The 20,480-nt window shown below is 44.8% G+C and overlaps 2 protein-coding genes across 2 annotated transcripts; one reads left to right on the top strand and one right to left on the bottom strand.

Annotated features, from left to right (window-relative positions):
• Positions 1-10,703: 10,703 nt before the first annotated feature.
• On the top strand, positions 10,704-12,457 carry GSBLH_T00005004001 (uncharacterized protein; the record flags this gene model as incomplete). The annotated part of the gene is made up of 3 exons (XM_013043993.1): positions 10,704-10,728; positions 10,761-10,881; positions 10,912-12,457. 3 exons carry the CDS (start codon positions 10,704-10,706, stop codon positions 12,455-12,457), a joined length of 1,692 nt encoding a protein of 563 aa, XP_012899447.1.
• Positions 12,458-12,486: 29 nt separating this feature from the next.
• On the bottom strand, positions 12,487-20,385 carry GSBLH_T00005003001 (putative polyketide synthase; the record flags this gene model as incomplete). Its single annotated transcript, XM_013043992.1, has 5 exons — positions 12,487-16,700; positions 16,728-17,741; positions 17,847-19,941; positions 19,972-20,172; positions 20,206-20,385. 5 exons carry the CDS (start codon positions 20,383-20,385, stop codon positions 12,487-12,489), a joined length of 7,704 nt encoding a protein of 2,567 aa, XP_012899446.1.
• Positions 20,386-20,480: the final 95 nt, after the last annotated feature.

Here is a 20,480-nt window from a genome sequence, read left to right as displayed (position 1 = left end):
ATAAAGGTCTTTGTTGTTTTGTGAATCACTCCACAGAGAGAGAATCTTTTGTTCATTCATTCATTCATTCAATGATTTGTTGGTTGATTCAATCATTCAATCAGCCATCCAAACCAAAGTGAATCAAATATGATACTATGAATGAATATAGAATAGAACAGAATAGAATAGATTGATTGAATGAATGAATGAATGAGATCCTTGTTACTGATTTACAGATCATTGGTTGTGAGTAGTGTATTGAGATTGTCAATCAATTCTTAGATAAGATATCATTCATTCATTCATTGATTTGATCGTATAATCATTCAAATATCCCATTGCAATTCACATTATTGGTCCACTTTATACAGATTTAACGATATTTCCTTGTCAACAATCCATCATTCATTCTTATGGTACATAATATACATAATCACAGTATGCACTCAATTCAAATCGATGTTTGTAGGATTACTCATTCATTCATTCATTCATTCATTCATTCGTTTGTTTTCATTTCAGTGTTGAATTGCTGAAATCGTATCGAATCCAACTCCAATATCACAACCAATCACATTCCCATTCATTTCGATTCTCTCTCATTCACTCTTCATTATCATAATCACGTATTACATTCATAGTTAATAACTAATACATATCATTGAATGGATTAAGATCATAAGCAATGAATACTATTTCTTCTTTTCTTTTCGTTTTTCCTTTCTTTCATCCATTCATGATACAAACCATCTCCATGCTATGTAATCTTTGTACATCCAACTCATATTCATTCAATAGATTGTGACCAATTACACAAATCATTCCAGTACTATTCTATTCACATATAGCATACAATCTGTCATAATATCTAGGAATCATTCAGTTCCAACCACTATATACCAATCATTGTGCATTCCAACTAACAATAACGGAATTTATTACAAACTCCAATCATTCATTCATTCATCGATTGGTTATTCCAGTACTAAGTATCAACAGTATTGTTTCTGTTACTCAGAATTAGTTATTTTATGAAAATGGATTTAACAGAATCAAACATTGTGTTAAACCAATGAAATGACAGAATCGTGTTTGTCTGGATTTTGTTTGTTTTGAAGCAAAACTATGCATGATCTATGTAATTCGTTTCAGGATGTACTAAAACAGATCCCTGTGAAATATCATCATTTCAGCTATTGTTCGCCATAATTTGTGAAAATGACTCCATTTCCATTGCTATTTCATACATATGTTATTTTCTACTATTCTATTACATTCTAGTATTGTTGTTTTCATTCATATTGGCCATTTTTGATTATTCCACACTTACCTATCTTATTTTCACAGTATTCTATTCTATGGAGTATACTAATAAGCCAAAATATACAATCAATCACAAATACACATTATTCTATCTTCCCATACAGAATAATAATAATGATGATAATGATAACAAAACATCAACTATTCACAATCAATACTATTGAGAGTAACTATTGTGAAGAATCTTGTTTGTTAATACTGCTCATTCCTTCTCTCAGATTAGTACACGAACTAACAACATTACTAGTTGCCACATTTAGAATGTGAATTCATTATGGGCTTTGATACAATTCATATCACACAATATGCACAAAAATGAAACAATACACATTTGTTGTTATTCTATTGCAGATATTCATTTTCCAAGTATTGATTCAAAGTATCTCGAGACTATATTATACAGATTAGTCATATATCAAAGGAAATACAACAATACTTGTGGTAAATGACTGATTCATCCTTCCTATTTCTATTGATGAGTTCATCCATATTTGATACATGTCACATAACAAAAATGATCCTATTTTCACAATAACAAAAGCTCTTTCGATCAATAATAATATGATTTATCAACTTGTAGCTATCTTAAACCTCATTAATATGGAACAATAGTAGTAAGAGAATGGCACTTATAGAGTGAAACCTGGTGGCAGTTTTCTTTGTATGCTATTTTGTTCCATGACCACAATTGCGATCCTTTGTCCATCGTTGTAATCAACCAACCGATTCTGAGTTCTCGACTATCGTTCCTAGGCTGTATGGTCGATAATCATCGGTCAGGAACCAGGTTTTGTGCTTTCTTACTCCAATTCCTTTCTACTATCAACCTAGTGCTCGTTTCTATTTTTGTGCTTGTTGTGTCAGTTATACTTGGGTGCAAGAAAGCAGTAGACATACCTAGCTAAGGTGAATTATTGTTATTTCTCTTGTATTTACATGTTTGTTTGCTTATTTGTAATGACCGAAAGCCAATATGTGTATGTTGTCATCACAAATCCATCTATTGTTGTCCGTGCAAGTCATAAGTGTCTTTGGTAAAGAGAGAACATGCATTATTCCATTCTCATACAAGATTCATCTATCAATGGTTCATTCGAATGGATCAATCCTTACAAGTTCAGAAATCTATTTATCACTTTCATAACTGTTCTATTCTAGCCCAATCAAGTCATGTTCAATATTGTGAACTCAATCAATGTGGTGACAAACACCAATGGTGAAGAGGTAATGATCTCGCCTGGTTATTATACACTGAGTGAAATCATTGCCATTCTGAACACCATGATTAATACTACATTCTCAATTTCCACAATGGCTACAAGTTATGAGTGTATTTGGATCCAGTCTCCATACTCTATCGATTTCACGAGGTACATATGATATCGAAACGATCATTGCAATGTTGAATGCGAGTGATGTTCTATTTGAAGTAGTGTATAGTGGATAAAAGGCATTTCGAGTCTATAACCAGTTTGTGATTCTTCCTCTGACACAACTTATTCATTTCTTGAATAAAGTGATTCATTTATCGAGGTGTGTGTGGAGTATGAATGAAATCAAGGAACTATGGAAACCAGCAAAACGAAGAGGCGCCACTCGAATGATCATCAGTGGATTCAAGAGAAACATATACTTCATCGATCTTATCGATTTCTCTTCCAAACAACACAAATCCATACAGGAAGTGTTGGGAACACAAAAGAGTACAGGATTCCACAAGAATCGTGGATACAAATATGTCCTTGTATGTATTGATGGATATTCGAAATACCTGATGGCTCGGAAACTGAAGAGTAAGAGTGTTACAGAAGTCACTCATGCGATGAAGGATATCATTCAAACATATGGTGAATCACCAAAGCATAGTTGCTCGGATCGAGGTACCGAATTCACCAATGCGATCTTTCGTACCAACATCTTGAACAAGTATGACATCACCATGTATCACATGGATTCAGCGAATAAAGCAGTACTAGCTGAACGAGCAATTCGAGATATCAAGGAACACATCATGGTTCCTTCCTTCATTCCATTCAATCAATCAATGGAAAGGTGTATGGTTTGATTTGATCGATGGTGCAGTTCGTCGACATAATGCAAGGAAGAACAGAGACATCGGATATACACCCAATGACATTTGGCTTAACAACAACAACGATATCTTGTACATGGAGAAAACAGAACCATCCAACATGTCAGCAAAGGACACAACACCTCAATTCGATGTGGGTGATTATGTTGGAGTGACACGAAGACCTCGCATTCTGGAAAAACGATCATTGACAAGCAAATGGTCTCAGGACTTGTATGAAGTTGTTGACATTGACGATCGATTCATGCCATTGATGTATGAATTGAAGAATGTGGAAAGCGATAGCACCCAAAAGTGTTATGATTGGGAACTGCTGGCTAGCAAATGCAAACCACAACCAGCACTACCCATCACTCGATCCAAGAGTCGAAAGGAACCCAATGCATTGAGAGAGGAAGCAAAATCACATCGAACCATTACAAGCACCCAGAAGAAGAAACAACCTCGCCTAGGTGTTCGAAACGATCGTGATACTCTTCACATCACTCAGACATACAAGAGAAAAGATATTCGCGAATGCAGATATCGTATGACTCTCACTTGTCCATTCTATTCCATTTATCAGTTTGGTATGGGAAAGGGTCACAAGATTGTTGAGTGTATCGATGAATGGCACATCGAGCAAAGACACCCCATCCATTGAAACACTCGCCTTGTATTCCTTATCCACAACCGATTCGATGGAATCACAATGTTTGAATAGGGCATAATTCTCATTGTAACATGGAATCGATATGATCGCCAGATATAAAGCAGAAGATAATTGGAATTGGCATTGATTATTGAATGGTTGAGTGAATGTGTGTGTATATTCAAACAGTATGGCATTATTGACTTTCACAAAACACCCAGAAGGTATCGTCCATGAATATTGAGGAACGCCATCCACTGTCTCACGCACGAGGACATGATTGCCGTTGTTCTCGGGCATGTTGATGAGCATGTTATCGAGTTTCTTGAACGTGTAATTGTTTCCATTGCTGTTGAATATGTACGACATTGATTGATTCAATTTACTTTAATTGATTTCGTTCATATGGTTAGACATACACACCCTTCAGACACGCACCATCATCGATGAACAAATCAAACAATTCGGGCGGGTATTCATCATTCACGACCTTGTAAACCACGCGTATATAGTAGTTGGAGAAGAAATAGACAGCACGATTCTCGGTCATTACACCAATCATGTGAGGAGGCAGTGAATCATTCCTCCAAAACACATTTAGAGGCACACCCAGCAGACCATTGGATTTCAATTGAGGCAATAGATACTCCCACTCATCCTCGGTAAACAAGGGTGGACGAGTTTCGTCCAGAGTCATCTCCATGCAATCATAGTCGTGCAGGATCAAACCACAGTTCTCATTTGCCTGCGGGGTGCGAACACTGAAGCCGAATAGACGCTCACAATTGATCGGATACTTGGTATGGATGATGATATCGGCGAGTTCGATATCTTCGTTTTCACAAGTGCGTACCAGGGAAGACCATGTGTTGTTCTCTGTTTTCTTGTACTTCATTTACACTTGGCATACTATGTTCGCACTTAATAATACAATATGCATTCACATTTATGGATATATTTTAACAAAAAAATGTACACATTGAATCCCAATACAGGACGAGAAATTCAAATCAACGGGGTTCGCTTTCACAATTTTCTGAAGCATGGATTCAAGTACGATGAGGAATTGAATCGCGTATACGATACACCATTGCCACAGGATACGACGAAGTACGTTCCAAAGTCGAGAATGTTATCACACACAATCGGTTCCTCATCATTGGTGGCACAGTATTCAACGAGTTGATTCGTGACAACTACAGACGCGTGAAAGGACAATGGGTGAAAATGACAAAAGAAGCAGCCGAGGCGTTCGACAAGAACCCAAACATTGGCATGATGTTTGCCAACAGTGACTCGGATAGCAATAGCTAGTACGTCGACATTGATGAGTTCGAGTACGACGCGGATGGCCATGCTATTTTCCCATCTAAACTAATTCAAACCATTTCACTTTGGTCACTTAAAAACTCTGATACCCTAATATAAATGAGTTCACATCGCGCTGGTTATACTATCAACCCTGAGACAGGAAAACAAATCAAGATCGGTGGACCAACCTGGAAGCGATTGGCAGCCAAGTATTACATGATCGGCGATACGTTCACCGATCAGACCATTCCTGACTCGAGAGCCTATGTGTCGAACAAGGTACTCGAGATGAATCTAGCAACACCTAAAGGACGCACGTCACGCAAACGAGTGAGTGACCCTGCTGGAAAGTGCCATTACATCTACGTGGGAAGCAAGGCATGGAACGAGCGGTACCTCGAGTATGAGTGGAACGGGCATGAGTTCGGTGAGAAGCGACAACGTCATCTACCCGGTTACCTGAACACCGTGGAGAAGAGGTGTGAAATGATACGCAATAAGGTATTCGAACGCTTCGATCGCAAGGTATCACAGGGACGCTTGAGTGATGTTATCGTTTCGTCACTCGGATATGCACTCACGTACTATCACACTGTGGAGGGAGATATGTACAAGGAATGGATGAATGAGAAGCGCACCAAGAAGGACTTCCGCCTCGATGAGAAAAAAATCAATCATTGTTGTTTCACTTACCTGATGATAACAGTAAAAAGGAAGTGGAACCGATCAACCTCATATTCGATGAAAGCAGTGAGTTCAATGACATCGTGAAGAAGTACATCCTCAACGGCCTGCGTGAGTACAACCAGTGCTTCATCACCATCATGGCATACAACCTCATGTGGACACATGCCGGGGAAACTAAGATAATTAACCTCACCGATGATCGCCTTGGACATCTACGTTTTGTGCGTCGAGACCGTATCGATTAATGGATCGAGGACTACCTGAAGTAATACAGAAATGCCGTGGAGGAACAGGAAACCGAAGGAAGTAGATTCGTTTATCTTGGATAGATCGGTTTCCATGTCGAGATGTTCCCACTTCGTACATTCGTGGGTTACAGACATCCATCACCGTTCGTTTTGGGGCGTACAGTGGTCAATCATAACATTGATGACAACCGGTGCCTGCAACGGTGCCTCATTCTGGCGAGTGAAGGCAGACACAAATCGTCGCGAATCGCAAGATAGGCGATGAAACCGTGTACAACAAGTGGTAGAAGCAACCTGACAAGTACAAAATATATATGCTCACGTTTCATAAAGTGGAAAAAACGATGATCATTCGCGATAATACACCCTTCGATGTGAATGAAGAGAAATTCGCCGCATTAAAAGCATTGTTGAAAGTAACACTCAACGTATTCGAGGTCACACTCTTACCTGGATACAGAGATAATGCAATGGAGCAATTCGATCTATTCACATCTGAACAAGTATACACTGGTAAAGAGTGAACAGACAATTCATCCTTATGCATATTAAACGATCATAATCTACCACAACATAAAGCCAAGCATTTCTCGCACATCAAGGACTTGAGCGATTTCAAGCATCGCATGACACGACAGAGTGATGTGAAGAATAGAAACACGACAAGAAACGCGAAGTGCAAGTTCTGTGACTTCTTCGGTTCTATCACCTCTGTGCATGCACATGAGGTACGTGCATATCGTGAACTAGTCAATGAGAGCGAAGAGTACGACTTGGTAAACGAGAAGATTCGGTTACGATTCACAAACCAGCGATATGAAATGCCAGCACCTGATATCATGTACGCTGACTTCGAGTCAGCCATTGATGACGAGAACAGACACAAGCCAATCATGTTGTCCTGTCTAGCCGTGTCTCGTATCCCTGCCATCCAGACTCAACTGAGAGTCTTTCATGCACCACACGAAAGCGAAGAAGAGCTTCGTCCTATCATGGAGTATCTCATGCAATTGCAAGAGAACATGAATAATTATCTCTTTGGCGAATTACCACTGGAACTAACGCCTACGATCGACAGAGATTATCGATCCACAATTATATGTCCATTCCGCCATGTGGAATTGAAGGAAGACAAGGTAAGATATCATGCACATGTGGCAGGTGAATACACCACAGGAAATGGAGAGGTACACCACTTCAAAGCCGGGCAGTACATATGCACCTGTTGTACCAAGTGCAATCTACAACTCTCCTTCAACAAGAAGAACTATCGATTACCAGTCTACTTTCACAATGGATCTCACTACGATTTCACGTTCATCACGAAATTCATCGCGGCTATCCCCTGCAGGAACCTCGAAGTAATTCTAACCACCGAGGACAAGGAAATGCAGATCGAGTACAATGGCATTCAGTTCAAGGACTCGTTGAAGCTCATCAGCAGTTCTCTCAGATCGACTGTGGAACAGAGACTTGAAGATCATTTTAGATCTCTACGTGAATACTAAAGAACAATGATGTGAGTATTGTGAATTTCGAGGAAAGCAGAGGAGTGACGAATACATCGATTTGTTGATACGGAAAGAACCCATGTTCTATAGTCTTATCAAGTCGTACGAGTCATTGAACAATACAGTCATTCCTTCTCGCGAGCAATGCATTGATGATATGAAGGGAGAGATAGTGCCCCAAGACGAGTATGATCTCATGGTGAAGTTGTGGAAGACCTTCGATATCAAGACATGGGGTGAATACTACGAATTGTACAATGTACTCGATGTAACTCTCATGGCTGATGCATTCGAACACTTCCGAAATACTACATTGAAGGCATTCGGTGTTGATCCCATGCATTACATCACAGCACCGCAAATGGCCTATTCGCTCTTCTTGAAGGTGACAATGGAAGGCGATCATGGCAAAAATGTGTTGAAGACATTAAGTGAGAAGTGGGCACATTATATCACTCGCATCAATGCCAATGAGGAACTTGCCGAGAAACAACTCGTGAAAGTGTTCTTGAATCGTATGGGTGAGTATTATGCTAGCAAGGGCATTCGATTGATGGAAACAAATGATATCGATGACTTCATGCGATTGTTGAAGAACCTGCGAGGAGGTATCACACAGATCGTGAAACGACATGCCAAGGTTGACATTGACAACAAGGAGCAAACAACGTCGTCCCAAGGCATCTACTACCTGGACGCCAACAACCTGTATGGTGGAGCCATGCATCGCATGATGCCTTATGAGTTGGTGGGTGTACCTGAGCGACGAGAAGTGATGGAGAAGATCAATCGTGATCCGAATGGGTGGGTGCAATCACTCAAGACGTTCGGTAAGTATGGATTCTTTATCGAGTATGATATCGAGGCACCAGTGGAGCTGCACAACAAGTTCAATGATCTGCCATTCTTCCCCGTACAGAAGGCAGGTATGTATTCTGATGGAATCAAGAAGTACGCTGAGAAGAACGACATTGTGGACAAAGTGAAAGAGGTGAATACACCGAAGCTCATCTGCGATCTTGTGCCTCGTTGCAAGTATCTCGTGCATTACTCACTGTTGCAACTGGGCATTCAACAGGGTTATCGTGTCACGCACATTCACCACATCATTCGTTTCAAGCAGGCACCATTCATATTCGAATATGTGAACATGCTGAGTGAGAAACGAGCCAAGTCCAAGACCACTGTGGAGAAGAACCTGTACAAGCTGTTGGCAAACTCGACCTATGGCAAATTCGTGGAGACTGGGCTGAAACGAATGAAAGTGAAGTTCGCTAACACATGAAATGAACGTGAAGCCATCATTCAGAAGCATGGGTACGACATGATCGCTGGGACTACCATGTATTCCGAGAATCTCATCGGTATCAAGCTGAATACACCGGTGAGAAAGGTGGTGAAGCCATTCTTCATCGGGTTCGCCATTCTCGACATGTCCAAACACATCATATACGATTTCTACTACAATGTGCTCAAGACGACGTTTGATAACGTGGAATTGTTGGGACAGGACACGGATTCACTCATCGTGCAACTGCACGATCGCGCTAACATCGTTCACAAGATGTGTGACATGTACAAGTCGTTCGACTTCTCGGAATTGGATAACACGAGCTACTTCTATGGTGAACTCGTGAAGTATTACGAGCATGAAAAGGATAAGAATAAGTTCCCTTCATTGGACTCGTTCCTCAATTTCAACAAGAAGTTGCCTGGCCCCATTTTCAAGGACGAGCACAACGGACATCGCATTACAGAGTTCGTGGGACTGAGACCGAAGATGTACTGTCTGGTTGATGAGAAGCATGTGATACACAATGCAGCAAAGGGAGTTCCTCGCAATGTCGTGATTGATGGTGAGAGAATGAGTGTGAAGAACATCGATTTGGTCAAGCCTGTACTCGAAACAGAAAAGAAAGGAGATGCAGTGATCGAAGGCAGCTTCAAACGTATCAACAATTAAAGATTCGATATCATAACGAAGGAAAAAACAAAGACACTCATGACTTGCACGGATAACAAGCGACGGATCTTGGACGACAACGTACACACACTCGCCTTCAAACATTACCGATTATAGGACATGTAGAGGAGGATTTGTTTTCACTTTGTTTATGTAGCGTGTTCAGCTTTCTCTTTGTTTTCGTTTCCATGTAGTGTGTATAGAGAGATAGGTACTATTCCTTGAGAGTAGTATGTAATTGGCGCACAACCTTGTTTGAAATAGTTTGCCAGCATGTGTGCACAGGAAACACGCGGACAAGCAAGCGGCCACGGGTGGAAAAGGTGGCCAAAAGGATTTCCGCGCGATGTGCGCCATTTACATACTCATTATGTACATGGCCGCTCGCCTTTTAATGATTTCTTCATGTGTAGTGCTGATCCTTGGACGATAGGACATTCACCAAAGAACATTTGTAACATATTCAAATATTTATGTCAAACTCGATTGGTCCCCGCGTTATTTAGTCATCTACGAAACGCAAGCTGTGTTTGGTTCTGTGTTCTTATGTAATACTTTTGTTTTTGTTTTTATTTTCAGATTCTTAAATGGAATGCCGTGAATAATATTATGTCATCAGCAAATTGTGCAAGTGATACAATAGTTGAACCAACCATGGTTACCTGATACAAGCAGTGCCCATGCATCAGCAAGTTCCATACCTAGCAGAATTCAATAATAGAAAAGAAATAGCAACGTTTTTCCCCACTATCACTATTCACCGATGAAACTCCCTCTCTGTGACCCAATTTCAGCCATGGCTGTTCTTTCTTTTTAGTACATTTCCAACAGTTTTATTCAAGGTTATATAACCTGGTATTCATTTGCAACTGCCTTTGTGTTATAGGGGCTAATATGCGAAAACGGCCCAATAACACCCAGATCAGATTGCAATACCATAATAATTTTGTAAGACATGCAATTCATTCTATTTGGAGTTTGTAGGGTGAAAGGACGCTATTCTCATGCATAGTAGTACTGGCGGTTGTTTCAGCTGGCTGCCTTGATCCGAACGCGAAAGTGCCTGAACTTGTTAAAACTGCTCAGCCCTACACATTTTTAGGTGATGAGGTTCTTCCCAAGTCCTATGATCCGTAAGACTAGATAGAGTTATTAAAGATTAGTCGCGATATTGATGGTCGCAATTACGTAACGGTAACAAAGAACCAGCATATTCCCCAATATTGTGGTTCTTGCTGGTCTTTCGCTTCTGTGTCTTCTGTGTCGGATCGACTGAAGTTAATGACGAAGGGAAAGTGGCCTGTTCATGATTTGTCTCCTCAGGTGATTCTTAACTGTGATCACAACTCTAATGGTTGCCAGGGCGGTCATCCTCTTACGGCTTTCAAGTACATGCACGACCATGGTGTTCCTGAAGAAGGATGCATGCGTTACATGGCTAAAAACATGGAGTGTACTGACATCAACATTTGCCGTGACTGTGACTCCGAGAAGGGATGTTTTGCAGTGAAGAACTACACAAAGTACTATGTGGATGAGTATGGAAGTGTTGCTGGCGAGAAGAATATGATGAAAGAGATTTATGCTCGTGGTCCTATTACCTGCTCGATTGCGGTTCCCGATGATTTGATGGAGTACAAGGGCGGAATCTACAGAGATACTACTGGAGCGAAAACGCTCGATCATGCCATTTCTGTGGTTGGATGGGGCGAAGAAGACGGTCAGAAATACTGGATCGCTCGTAATTCGTGGGGTACTTTCTGGGGCGAGAAGGGCTGGTTCCGCATTGTGCGTGGCGAGAACAATTTGGGCATTGAAGCGGATTGTCAGTGGGCTGTGCCGCGTGTACCGGAAGAAATGATTCTGAACGACCAAATGCGTTCGCAGCGAAATCGTGCTCGCTACTTCCCTCGCTCCTGCTTGTTGAAGGATGCGAATAGAATGAAGGAGCACGTTGTGTCTCCGAGACCGCACACCTACATCAAGAGCGAGGATATCCCGAAGAACTACGATATTCGCAACATCGATGGCGTGAACTACGCGACGTGGGACAAGAACCAGCACATTCCTCAGTACTGCGGATCGTGCTGGGCGCAGGCTCCGACTTCGGCGCTGTCGGATCGTATCAACCTGATGCGTAAGGGCAAGTGGCCCACTGTGGAGCTGTCTGCACAGGAAGTCATCAACTGCAGCAATGCTGGAACCTGCGATGGTGGTTCGGATGCTGATGTGTTTGAATATGCTTTTAATGAGGGTATTCCGGATCAGACTTGCCAGGTGTACGAGGCAATCGACAAGGAATGCAATGACATGGCTCGCTGCATGGACTGCCCGCCCGGCGAAGACTGCTATCCTGTCAAGGACTATAAGCGATACAAGGTATCGGAGTATGGAGAAGTGAAGGGAGAAATGGAAATTAAGGCAGAGATCTTCGCGCGTGGACCCGTGTCTTGCTCGATGATTGTCACGGAGGAGTTTTTGGCTTATCAGGGAGGCATTTTTGTGGACGACAGAGGCCATATCGTCGGTTATCATGCTGTGGAGGTTGCTGGCTGGGGCGAGACGGAGGATGGAACGAAATACTGGATTGCCCGTAATTCCTGGGGTCCCTACTGGGGAGAGCATGGCTGGTTCCGTATGATCGTTGGCGTGTCGAAGGGATTGATCACTGGCTATTGCAATTGGGGAGTTCCCGTTATCGATTTCTGAAGTGTTTGTTGAATCAAACAGATGATTGATTACATGGATACTGTTTCACATAAAGTCTCTTTGACGGCCTTCACCGTTTTTTCTATTTCCGTCTCCTCATGGTCAGCACTGATGAAGAATCGGAGGCGAGCATTTCCACTTTCCACAGCGGGGTACATGCCAGCGCTGACTAGTACCCCCTTTTCTCGTAATCTACGCATCATCTCGATACATCGTTCTGTAGAACCACACTTCACTGGGATGACGGCGCTCTGACTCTTCATGGAGTCATAAATATCGATCTTGTTTTCATTACATAACCGCTTGAAGAGATCTGTGCGTTGGTGCAGCTTTGAGATTCTCCAAGGCTCGTTCTTCAGGGTATCAATAGCTGCTAAGGCGGACGCAGCGTTGGGAGGAGGCATTCCGATTGAATACACAAATCCAGGGGCTCGATATCGCAGAATCTCAATAGCCACGGCCGATCCAGCGACATAGCCTCCAGCACTTGCGAACGCCTTTCCCAGAGAACCCATCCACAGATCCACTTGCGTCATGTCAATCCCAAAATGCTCTCCGATTCCACGTCCTGTGGCTCCTAATACGCCAATGCTGTGTGCCTCGTCAACATACAGAATGCAGTTAAATCGCTGCTTCACCTTGATGATGGCAGGGAGGTCTGGAATGTCGCCATCCATGCTGTAAACGCCTTCAATGCAAATCAGCACTTTCTCATAACTGCCTCGGTGATCGCATAGAATGCGTTGAAGGTCTTCCACATCATTATGTCTAAACGCCATTCGATCTGCTCCTGAATATACCGCACCTTCGATAATCGAATTGTGGGCAAGCTCGTCGTATAAAATGAGATCTCTCTTGTTCATCAGACATTTCAGTGTGTTCACATTGCAAGTGTGGCCACCCAGCATCACAATGCAGCTCTCAACTCCCAAAAACGAAGCTATTTTCTGTTCCAATTGCTGGTGGAGCGGAATCTGACCTCCTGCCAGCCGACTTGCAGAAACAGAGGTTCCATACTTTTCGATGGCCTTTTGAGAAGCTTCCTTCACCGCTTTTGAGCCACAGAGTCCCAGATAGTCATACGTGGTGTAGTTTATACACTCTGGGAATCCATCAATCGCTGAAATAGTCGCCGTTTTCTTATCCTGCGTGAAGAAATAGGGGTTCCACGGGAGTTGGTTCAAATAGATCTTGGTCTCGAGAGCTTCACGCGTTGTCAGCCAATCGAACTTCTCTGCAAAGTCCGTCTTCACTTGTGTGTGGATCTTCATCTTTTTGATCAAGTTTAAGACATCCGATTCGAGACTATCACCCACTCCAGAATACCCAGTAACATCCTCCTTTCGCTGGATGAGCTTCACTAATTCAGATTGCGAGAAGAGAGTTTGCTCTTGAACCTGAACTTGACTGTGGGATGACAAAACATCCAGAGTGTTTTGCTTCTCAACGTGGTTGATAATTGTTGTAACTAAATCGCCAATGTTCTTTCCGCTCGTCAATTCGAATACCGGAAGATTCATTATCCACTGCATATCTAATCTATTCTTGAGTTCTACTGCAAGGATGCTGTCAATTCCAAGAGATGCCAGTGATTGATCAAGCTTCAGAGTCGTTGGATCTGCGCCCAATATCGTAGACAGATCCTGCTTCAGAGAAGAAATGATCGCTTCCTGTCGCTCTTCAGGAGATAACTGAATGATGTGATGAAGCATTGCGTCTGTTTTCACAGACGATGCAGCATACGACCACTTCAGGGTTCGCACAATCGGCAAGTCGCCCATTTGATTCATGCTGGTGTCAAACGGGAAGACGACCAACTGTTGAGGCGATTCCACATTCGAAGTTGTAATTGTTTCTTGTCCGTGAACTGCGTGCGTCTGGACCGTTAGATGGGATTGAGTCTGCGCAACGACTTCCACCGCTTTGAGGACGTCCTTCTTGCTGATCATCTGCGCATGGAGCGATGCATTTAGAATGCTGCCATCACGAGCAACAGCGCCTGCATCATACACACCACCCAGATTCAACACTGTGCCACAAAGTCCCTGCGCTCGACGATGACTAATCAATCCCTCCAGAGCCGTGTTTCCAATACAGTAATTGGACTGCCCCAAATTTCCAATAATCGCTGAGATGGAAGAAAAGACAATGAACAGATCCAGAGAGCAGTTATGGGAAACGGAATAGTTGTGAAGATTCCAGCCTACAGAGATTTTGGAGGACAGCGATGTCTTAATATCCTCGTCCGTGAGCGAACTCATCAGTCCATCGCGCAGCACCATCGCCGAATGAATCATTCCAACGAGAGGAGGACGTGTGGCCAGCCACGTGTCCAGACACCTTGTTAATTCTTTTTCGTTACACGCATTGCACTTCTCCACGCAGATATCACCACATCGGTTCTTCATACTGTTGAATTGGAGTTGATCCTCGCTGTGAATCGTACCGGAACGACTTAACAAGAGAATGTGCCTCGCGCCATGCTCTGTCATCCATTTAGCGATGTTGAGGCCTAATCCTCCCGTGCCTCCTACAATCACATAGCTGCCTTCGCTGCGGAACAACTGGCTTGGCTTGAAAGGAATTTGATGGCAGGAGGAAATCAGAGTTCCATCATCTTCTCGTAGTTGCAGGAGTATCTTTCCTAGGTGTTTGGCAGCCGATAGTTTTCGAATCGCCTGACCGATGTTCTTCAGCGTAAACACTTCGTTGGGAGGCGGATGAATATCTCCATTTGAAACAGCCTTGATCATCGATTTGATCCATCCCACGCAAATGTCTCGCTTGGCGAAATAACGATCCATATCAAAGAAGATGTAGGTGCCATTGTTCAGCAGATTGTGAATGTTGATTCGGTGGCGAGCAATCGCATCCGTTTTGCCAATTTCGATAAACGTACCGAATGGAGCGAGCAATCGCAGTGACTCTTGCATAAATCGGCCAGAAAGGCAATTCAACACCAAATCGACTCCTGTGTGATTCGTAATCTCCATGATTTCGGTCGCAAAAGTACACGAGCGAGAATTCAGCACGTAATCAGCGCCCAACGAGCGGACGTACTCCTCTTTCTTCTTGTTTGAGCATGTGGCGATCACCGTTGCTCCTGCCGTATGCGCAAATTGGATGGCCGCTGAGCCAACGCCTCCTGCAGCTCCATGGATCAGCACCTTCATTCCAGGCTTGACCTTTCCCAGCGAAACAACCGTCGCATAGGCGGTGGTATACGCGACAAACAGCGAAGCTGCTTCTTTCATGGACACATTCGCAGGCTTGTGTGCTGTAAAGCACGCTTCGGTGACTGTGCGAGTAGCCAGTCCATGGTCAAGAAGACACAGCACTTCATCTCCCACCTTGAATTCGGTCACATTCTTTCCAACCGCTTCGACCACTCCAGAAGCTTCTAATCCGATCTGTACGCCCGATCGTCCTCCGGCAAATGCATCTTCCTTCAGCAGTCCAACAGCAATCATCACATCTTTGTAATTGAGACCCACGTAATGAACTCGCACCGTCACATCCTCATCGGTCATCGGACGCGTCTGTAACTCCGTGCGGTTGAAACTATCCAGTGAGCCTTCCTGCGACTGAATAAGAGACCAGCAATCATTGTCAGGCTCGTGATAGTGCGGAGTTTGTATGGTGGTAGTGGAGACTTGGGGCTCATACCAAGTGTTGTTGCGGAGAATGAGCTCGTGGTATCCTTCATAGGTTTGCAAGCTAAAAAGCAGCTGGGTGGCTTCATCCCAGACAGCTGGAGAAGGAAGATCCACGAGCCATAAGTTGAGAGAGGGAGCTTCTGTGTGGAGCGCTCGAGCGAAACCAACAAGAGAGGTGTTTTCTGGATGCTGCGTATCTAAGCAAGCTCCATGCGTAATGATAAGAAGAGGAGGGAGAGACACCTCTTTCTGGCAGCATTGGAGCAACGAGCGAGCGAAAGGATAGATGGTGTGCTCATATTCGTCAATCATAGAATCACTCTTCAAGTCGATCGTCCAAATCCAGATCTGATTCGTCCATTCCTGCTTTTTATCCGGCGATTCCTGAATTTGCTGCAAGTACTCTCTTGTAATCACCGGATAGGAATCACAACAAAACATGGACGAATCGAAACACGACACTTGCTTCGATTCAGTACCCTTGGATAGAGAGACTTCACAGTACTTCATATCGTGAATCAGTTGTTTTTCCACTGGATGACTTAACGGCGTGACTTGCACTCCTTGGCAAGCCACCAAACAGACATCTCCCTTCATCAACCAGATATCGCCACAATTGGAGATACCTTTAATGTTCGATTTCTTCACAAACACCTGAATCTCTTCTTCCTTTTCAGCCTCCTCCTCTCCTTTTCCATCATCCCTCATACCATAGAAATTGAGGAACCGGATTGCAATCGGAATACAGCCACCAATCTCGTCACTTAGCAGAGAGATGAGAGATTGGAAAATCGTATCTAATAGAACAGGATGGATTTTGTACTTCTTTCCCGTTCCTTTACTCCCAAGAACATCTGGACGCACAGTGCAAACGCCCTGATCCTGACCGACCTGCACTTTTTGCAGTGTCTTGAACTCCGGTCCGAACTGCAATCCCTGCACGAACATGTGATGATAGAGCGAATCCACCGATAAGGACGAAGTGCAGTCATGCTTTGTCACTTCGGCGACCTCCCTTGCCTGCGTTCGAAGCAGAGAATCGGTTTCGGGATGCGCGAAGCAACGGAAATGGCAAGTCCACCGTCTTGACTCATCCTCCGTAAAGGATCTTGTCACATCTTCGGGCTCGTCTCGATGATAAATCAGCACCTCGCCAGTCTCCGGATCCATAGTCGTTCGAATCTGCACATGTCCCTTCTCGGGAAGAACAAACGCCTGCATGAAGCAGCAGTCTGTCAGAGAACATGTCTTCGTTCCATACACAACACATCCAGCTGCCAGGGCTGTGTCCAGATACAACGCTCCAGGGGCTAAGCAAGAGCCAGATATCATGTGGTCATGCAACCATTCCATTTCCTCCATCTGAAGATCGATTTCCCACGTGGGCTGCGGAGCAATCTGCGGAATGCCCAGAATCGGATGGTCAACTCGAGGATAGCGGAAACGGAACGAATGCTCCGAATCGACCCACAACGTCTTCCGCTCGAAAGGATAGTGCGGTATATCCGACCTCCACGGCAATAGAGAGGTGTGCAAGAGGGAGGCGGACAGACTATCACTGGAAGGAATCGTGGATTTCATGATGGAGGCACTCGTGACCGTCAAGTCCTGAGCACATCCTTGAAGAACTCGCTCTGTTAAGATCGTGTGGGTTCCGGCAGTTTCAAGACCCACCAAGCAGTTCATCAAGGCTGTAACACCGCTCATTCGTCTGTCCAGAGTGCCGAAACAACGGCTTTTCATCCCTTCGATTCCGTTTAAGCACTGAAGAATCGGGCGCTGAAGTGTCGGATGGGGACCCACCTCGACAATGACTGTGTGGGGAGAAACGACGCTCAAGGCCTTCAACGCATCAGGGAAAAGCACTGGATGCGTTAGATTATTCACAAAATAGTCAGCATTGAGCTTCGAACCATCGACAATTTCGCATCCCTTCAACGAAGAGAAAAAGTGGCAAGATAGAGGCTTTCCCTCGATTGAACGAATGGCTTCGCGGTATTTCGGCATGGCGGCCATCATGTGAGGAGAATGGAACGCATGCGTCACCACCAACTTGCGTGCAAAGTGACCATCCGCCTTCAACTCTGAACAAAGCTGATCAATCTCCGCAATATCTCCAGAGACCGTCAATGCTGTGGGACTGTTGTAGCAAGCGATCACCAAATGCTCATACTTCGTCAGATAGGGAGCCAGCGCTTCGGCCGTCAGTCCCACAGCCGCCATTCCTCCCTTGTCTCCAGAGAGATCCGAGATCGTCGATCCACGATAGTACGCCAGTTTCATCGCCTCTTCCAGCGTTACAGCTCCCGCCACATACGCAGCCGCGATTTCTCCCGAGCTGTGGCCAGTCACAGCGGTGGGAACCACTCCCCACACCTTCAGCTGCTCCACGAGTGCAATCTGAACGGCCGTTGTGGCGGGCTGAGAAATCCGAGTCGTGTTCACCTCCTTCGAGTTGATCTTGTCCAATAAGCTCCATCCGCCCAGCTTTCGAACAATGGCGTCGCACTGCTTCATCACCGAAGCGTAGACAGGGAAGGACGACATGCAGTCCGAGCCCATCGTCATCCACTGGGATCCCTGTCCGCAGAACACAAAGGCGACCGGTCTGGACGAATGGTCGAGCGCGCTGCTATGATGCACAGCGGAAGTAGCATCTCCCGTCGCATATTTCTGCAACTCCGACGCGATCGTGTCGGCCGTTCCAGCAATCCCAGCGCGCTCAGCAAGCAAGGTTCGATGATACATCAGCGTGTTGCACAGCGTTTGGTGCGATTCGGGAGTCGGATTGCGCGTCCATTGCTCGGCCAGCTGCGACGCAATCGAACGCAGCGAAGCCTCCGTCTTCCCCGACCAGAGCAGCGTGTAAATGCATCGGTCATCCTCCGGTAGTTTGGGGATCGGACTCAGCACACAGCAGGCAGGAGGCTGCTCCAAGATAAAGCAGGCGTTTGTGCCTCCGATTCCAAAGGAACTCACCACAACACGTCTGGGGAATTCTGACTTTTCCGGGAACTTCTGCGCATCCAGAGGGAGCTGCAGCTGCCAGTCGTCCCAGTGAATATTGGTGTTGGGCTCTTGCACCTTGATCGTTGCTGGGATCTCGCCCTTGTACACACACAGCGCGCCTTTGATCAGCGAAGCCACGCCCGCAGCTCCCTCCATGTGGCCAAAATTCGACTTGAGCGAGCCAATCAGCAGGCGATGGGGCCGTTTCTTTTTGCACAGAGCAGCACTGATCGCGCTGGCCTCTGTTTTGTCTCCCGCCACAGTTCCCGTGCCGTGCGCCTCCACGTAGGTGATTGAATTCGGATCGGTGTCGGACTCCTTGCAGACCTTTTCTAAAAGCAATTGTTGAGTGAAAGCGCGAGGATTTGTAATGGCAGCCTTGGCTCCATCATGATTCACGCCGCAGCCTCGAATCACAGCGTACACGCGATCTCCAGAAGCCATCGCATCCGAGAGCTTCTTTAAAACGACGATCCCAGCGCCTTCGCTTCGCACATATCCATTTCCGCGACTGTCGAACGAAAAACAGTGGCCGTCGGGGGACATCGTGCCCCAGTCTGTGAAGCCCACAAAGTAGCGAGGGTCGAGAAGAGCGTTGGCTCCGCCAGCTAACGCCCATCGACATTCGCCCTCTTGGATGGCTCGCACAGCTCCGTGAATAGCTACCAAAGAGGAAGAGCAGGCAGTGTTATAGGTAATTGAGGGACCGGTGAGATTGAAAAAGTAGGACAATCGGTTAGAAGCCATCGTTTCCGCATTTCCTTGCATGCAGTGCGAATTGATCAAGTAGCGAGATCCACTTAGTACCTCCATATAGTCCTATGGATGACTTGACATTTTGGCGGGTACGTGCGTCATGTGTCCAATGAACACGCCTCCGACTCCACATGTATTGTCCAGCGAGCACCCTGCATCTTCGAGCGCGAACCATGCAGTTTCAAGGAGAAGGCGTATCTGGGGATCTAATTCTCGTGCTTCATTTGCACTCAAGTTGAAAAAGGGGGCGTCAAAGTCTCTAATATTATCTATAAATCCTCCTCGGTGCGAAATCTACAAATGAGAAGTATCGAAATCACATCCTACGGAACTTCCCTTTATTTTGTGGGTGCTACACCAGAACTCGGGATTGAAGCGCTCTTTCGGAATGTCTCTTGTCATGTCTCTCTTCTCCTCCAGGAGTTTCCAAAAGGTCTCAATGTCATCAGCTTCAGGAACTCGCATTCCCATACCAACGATAGCAACGGGATCATTGTCTAATGTCATTGTGCATAAATATTATTTGTCATTTCGTGACTCTTCTCAAAATTGACATGTATGCGAAGAAAGAGGTTTTCATCTCGCAAACCACTCTCCAGAGA

This window comes from Blastocystis hominis (assembly GCF_000151665.1).
Source record: "Blastocystis hominis, Singapore isolate B (sub-type 7) whole genome shotgun sequence assembly, scaffold_9".
Lineage (NCBI taxonomy): Eukaryota > Bigyra > Opalinata > Blastocystidae > Blastocystis > Blastocystis hominis.
Note: the sequence above shows the minus strand (reverse complement) of the source record. Positions and strands in the feature narration are given on the sequence as shown.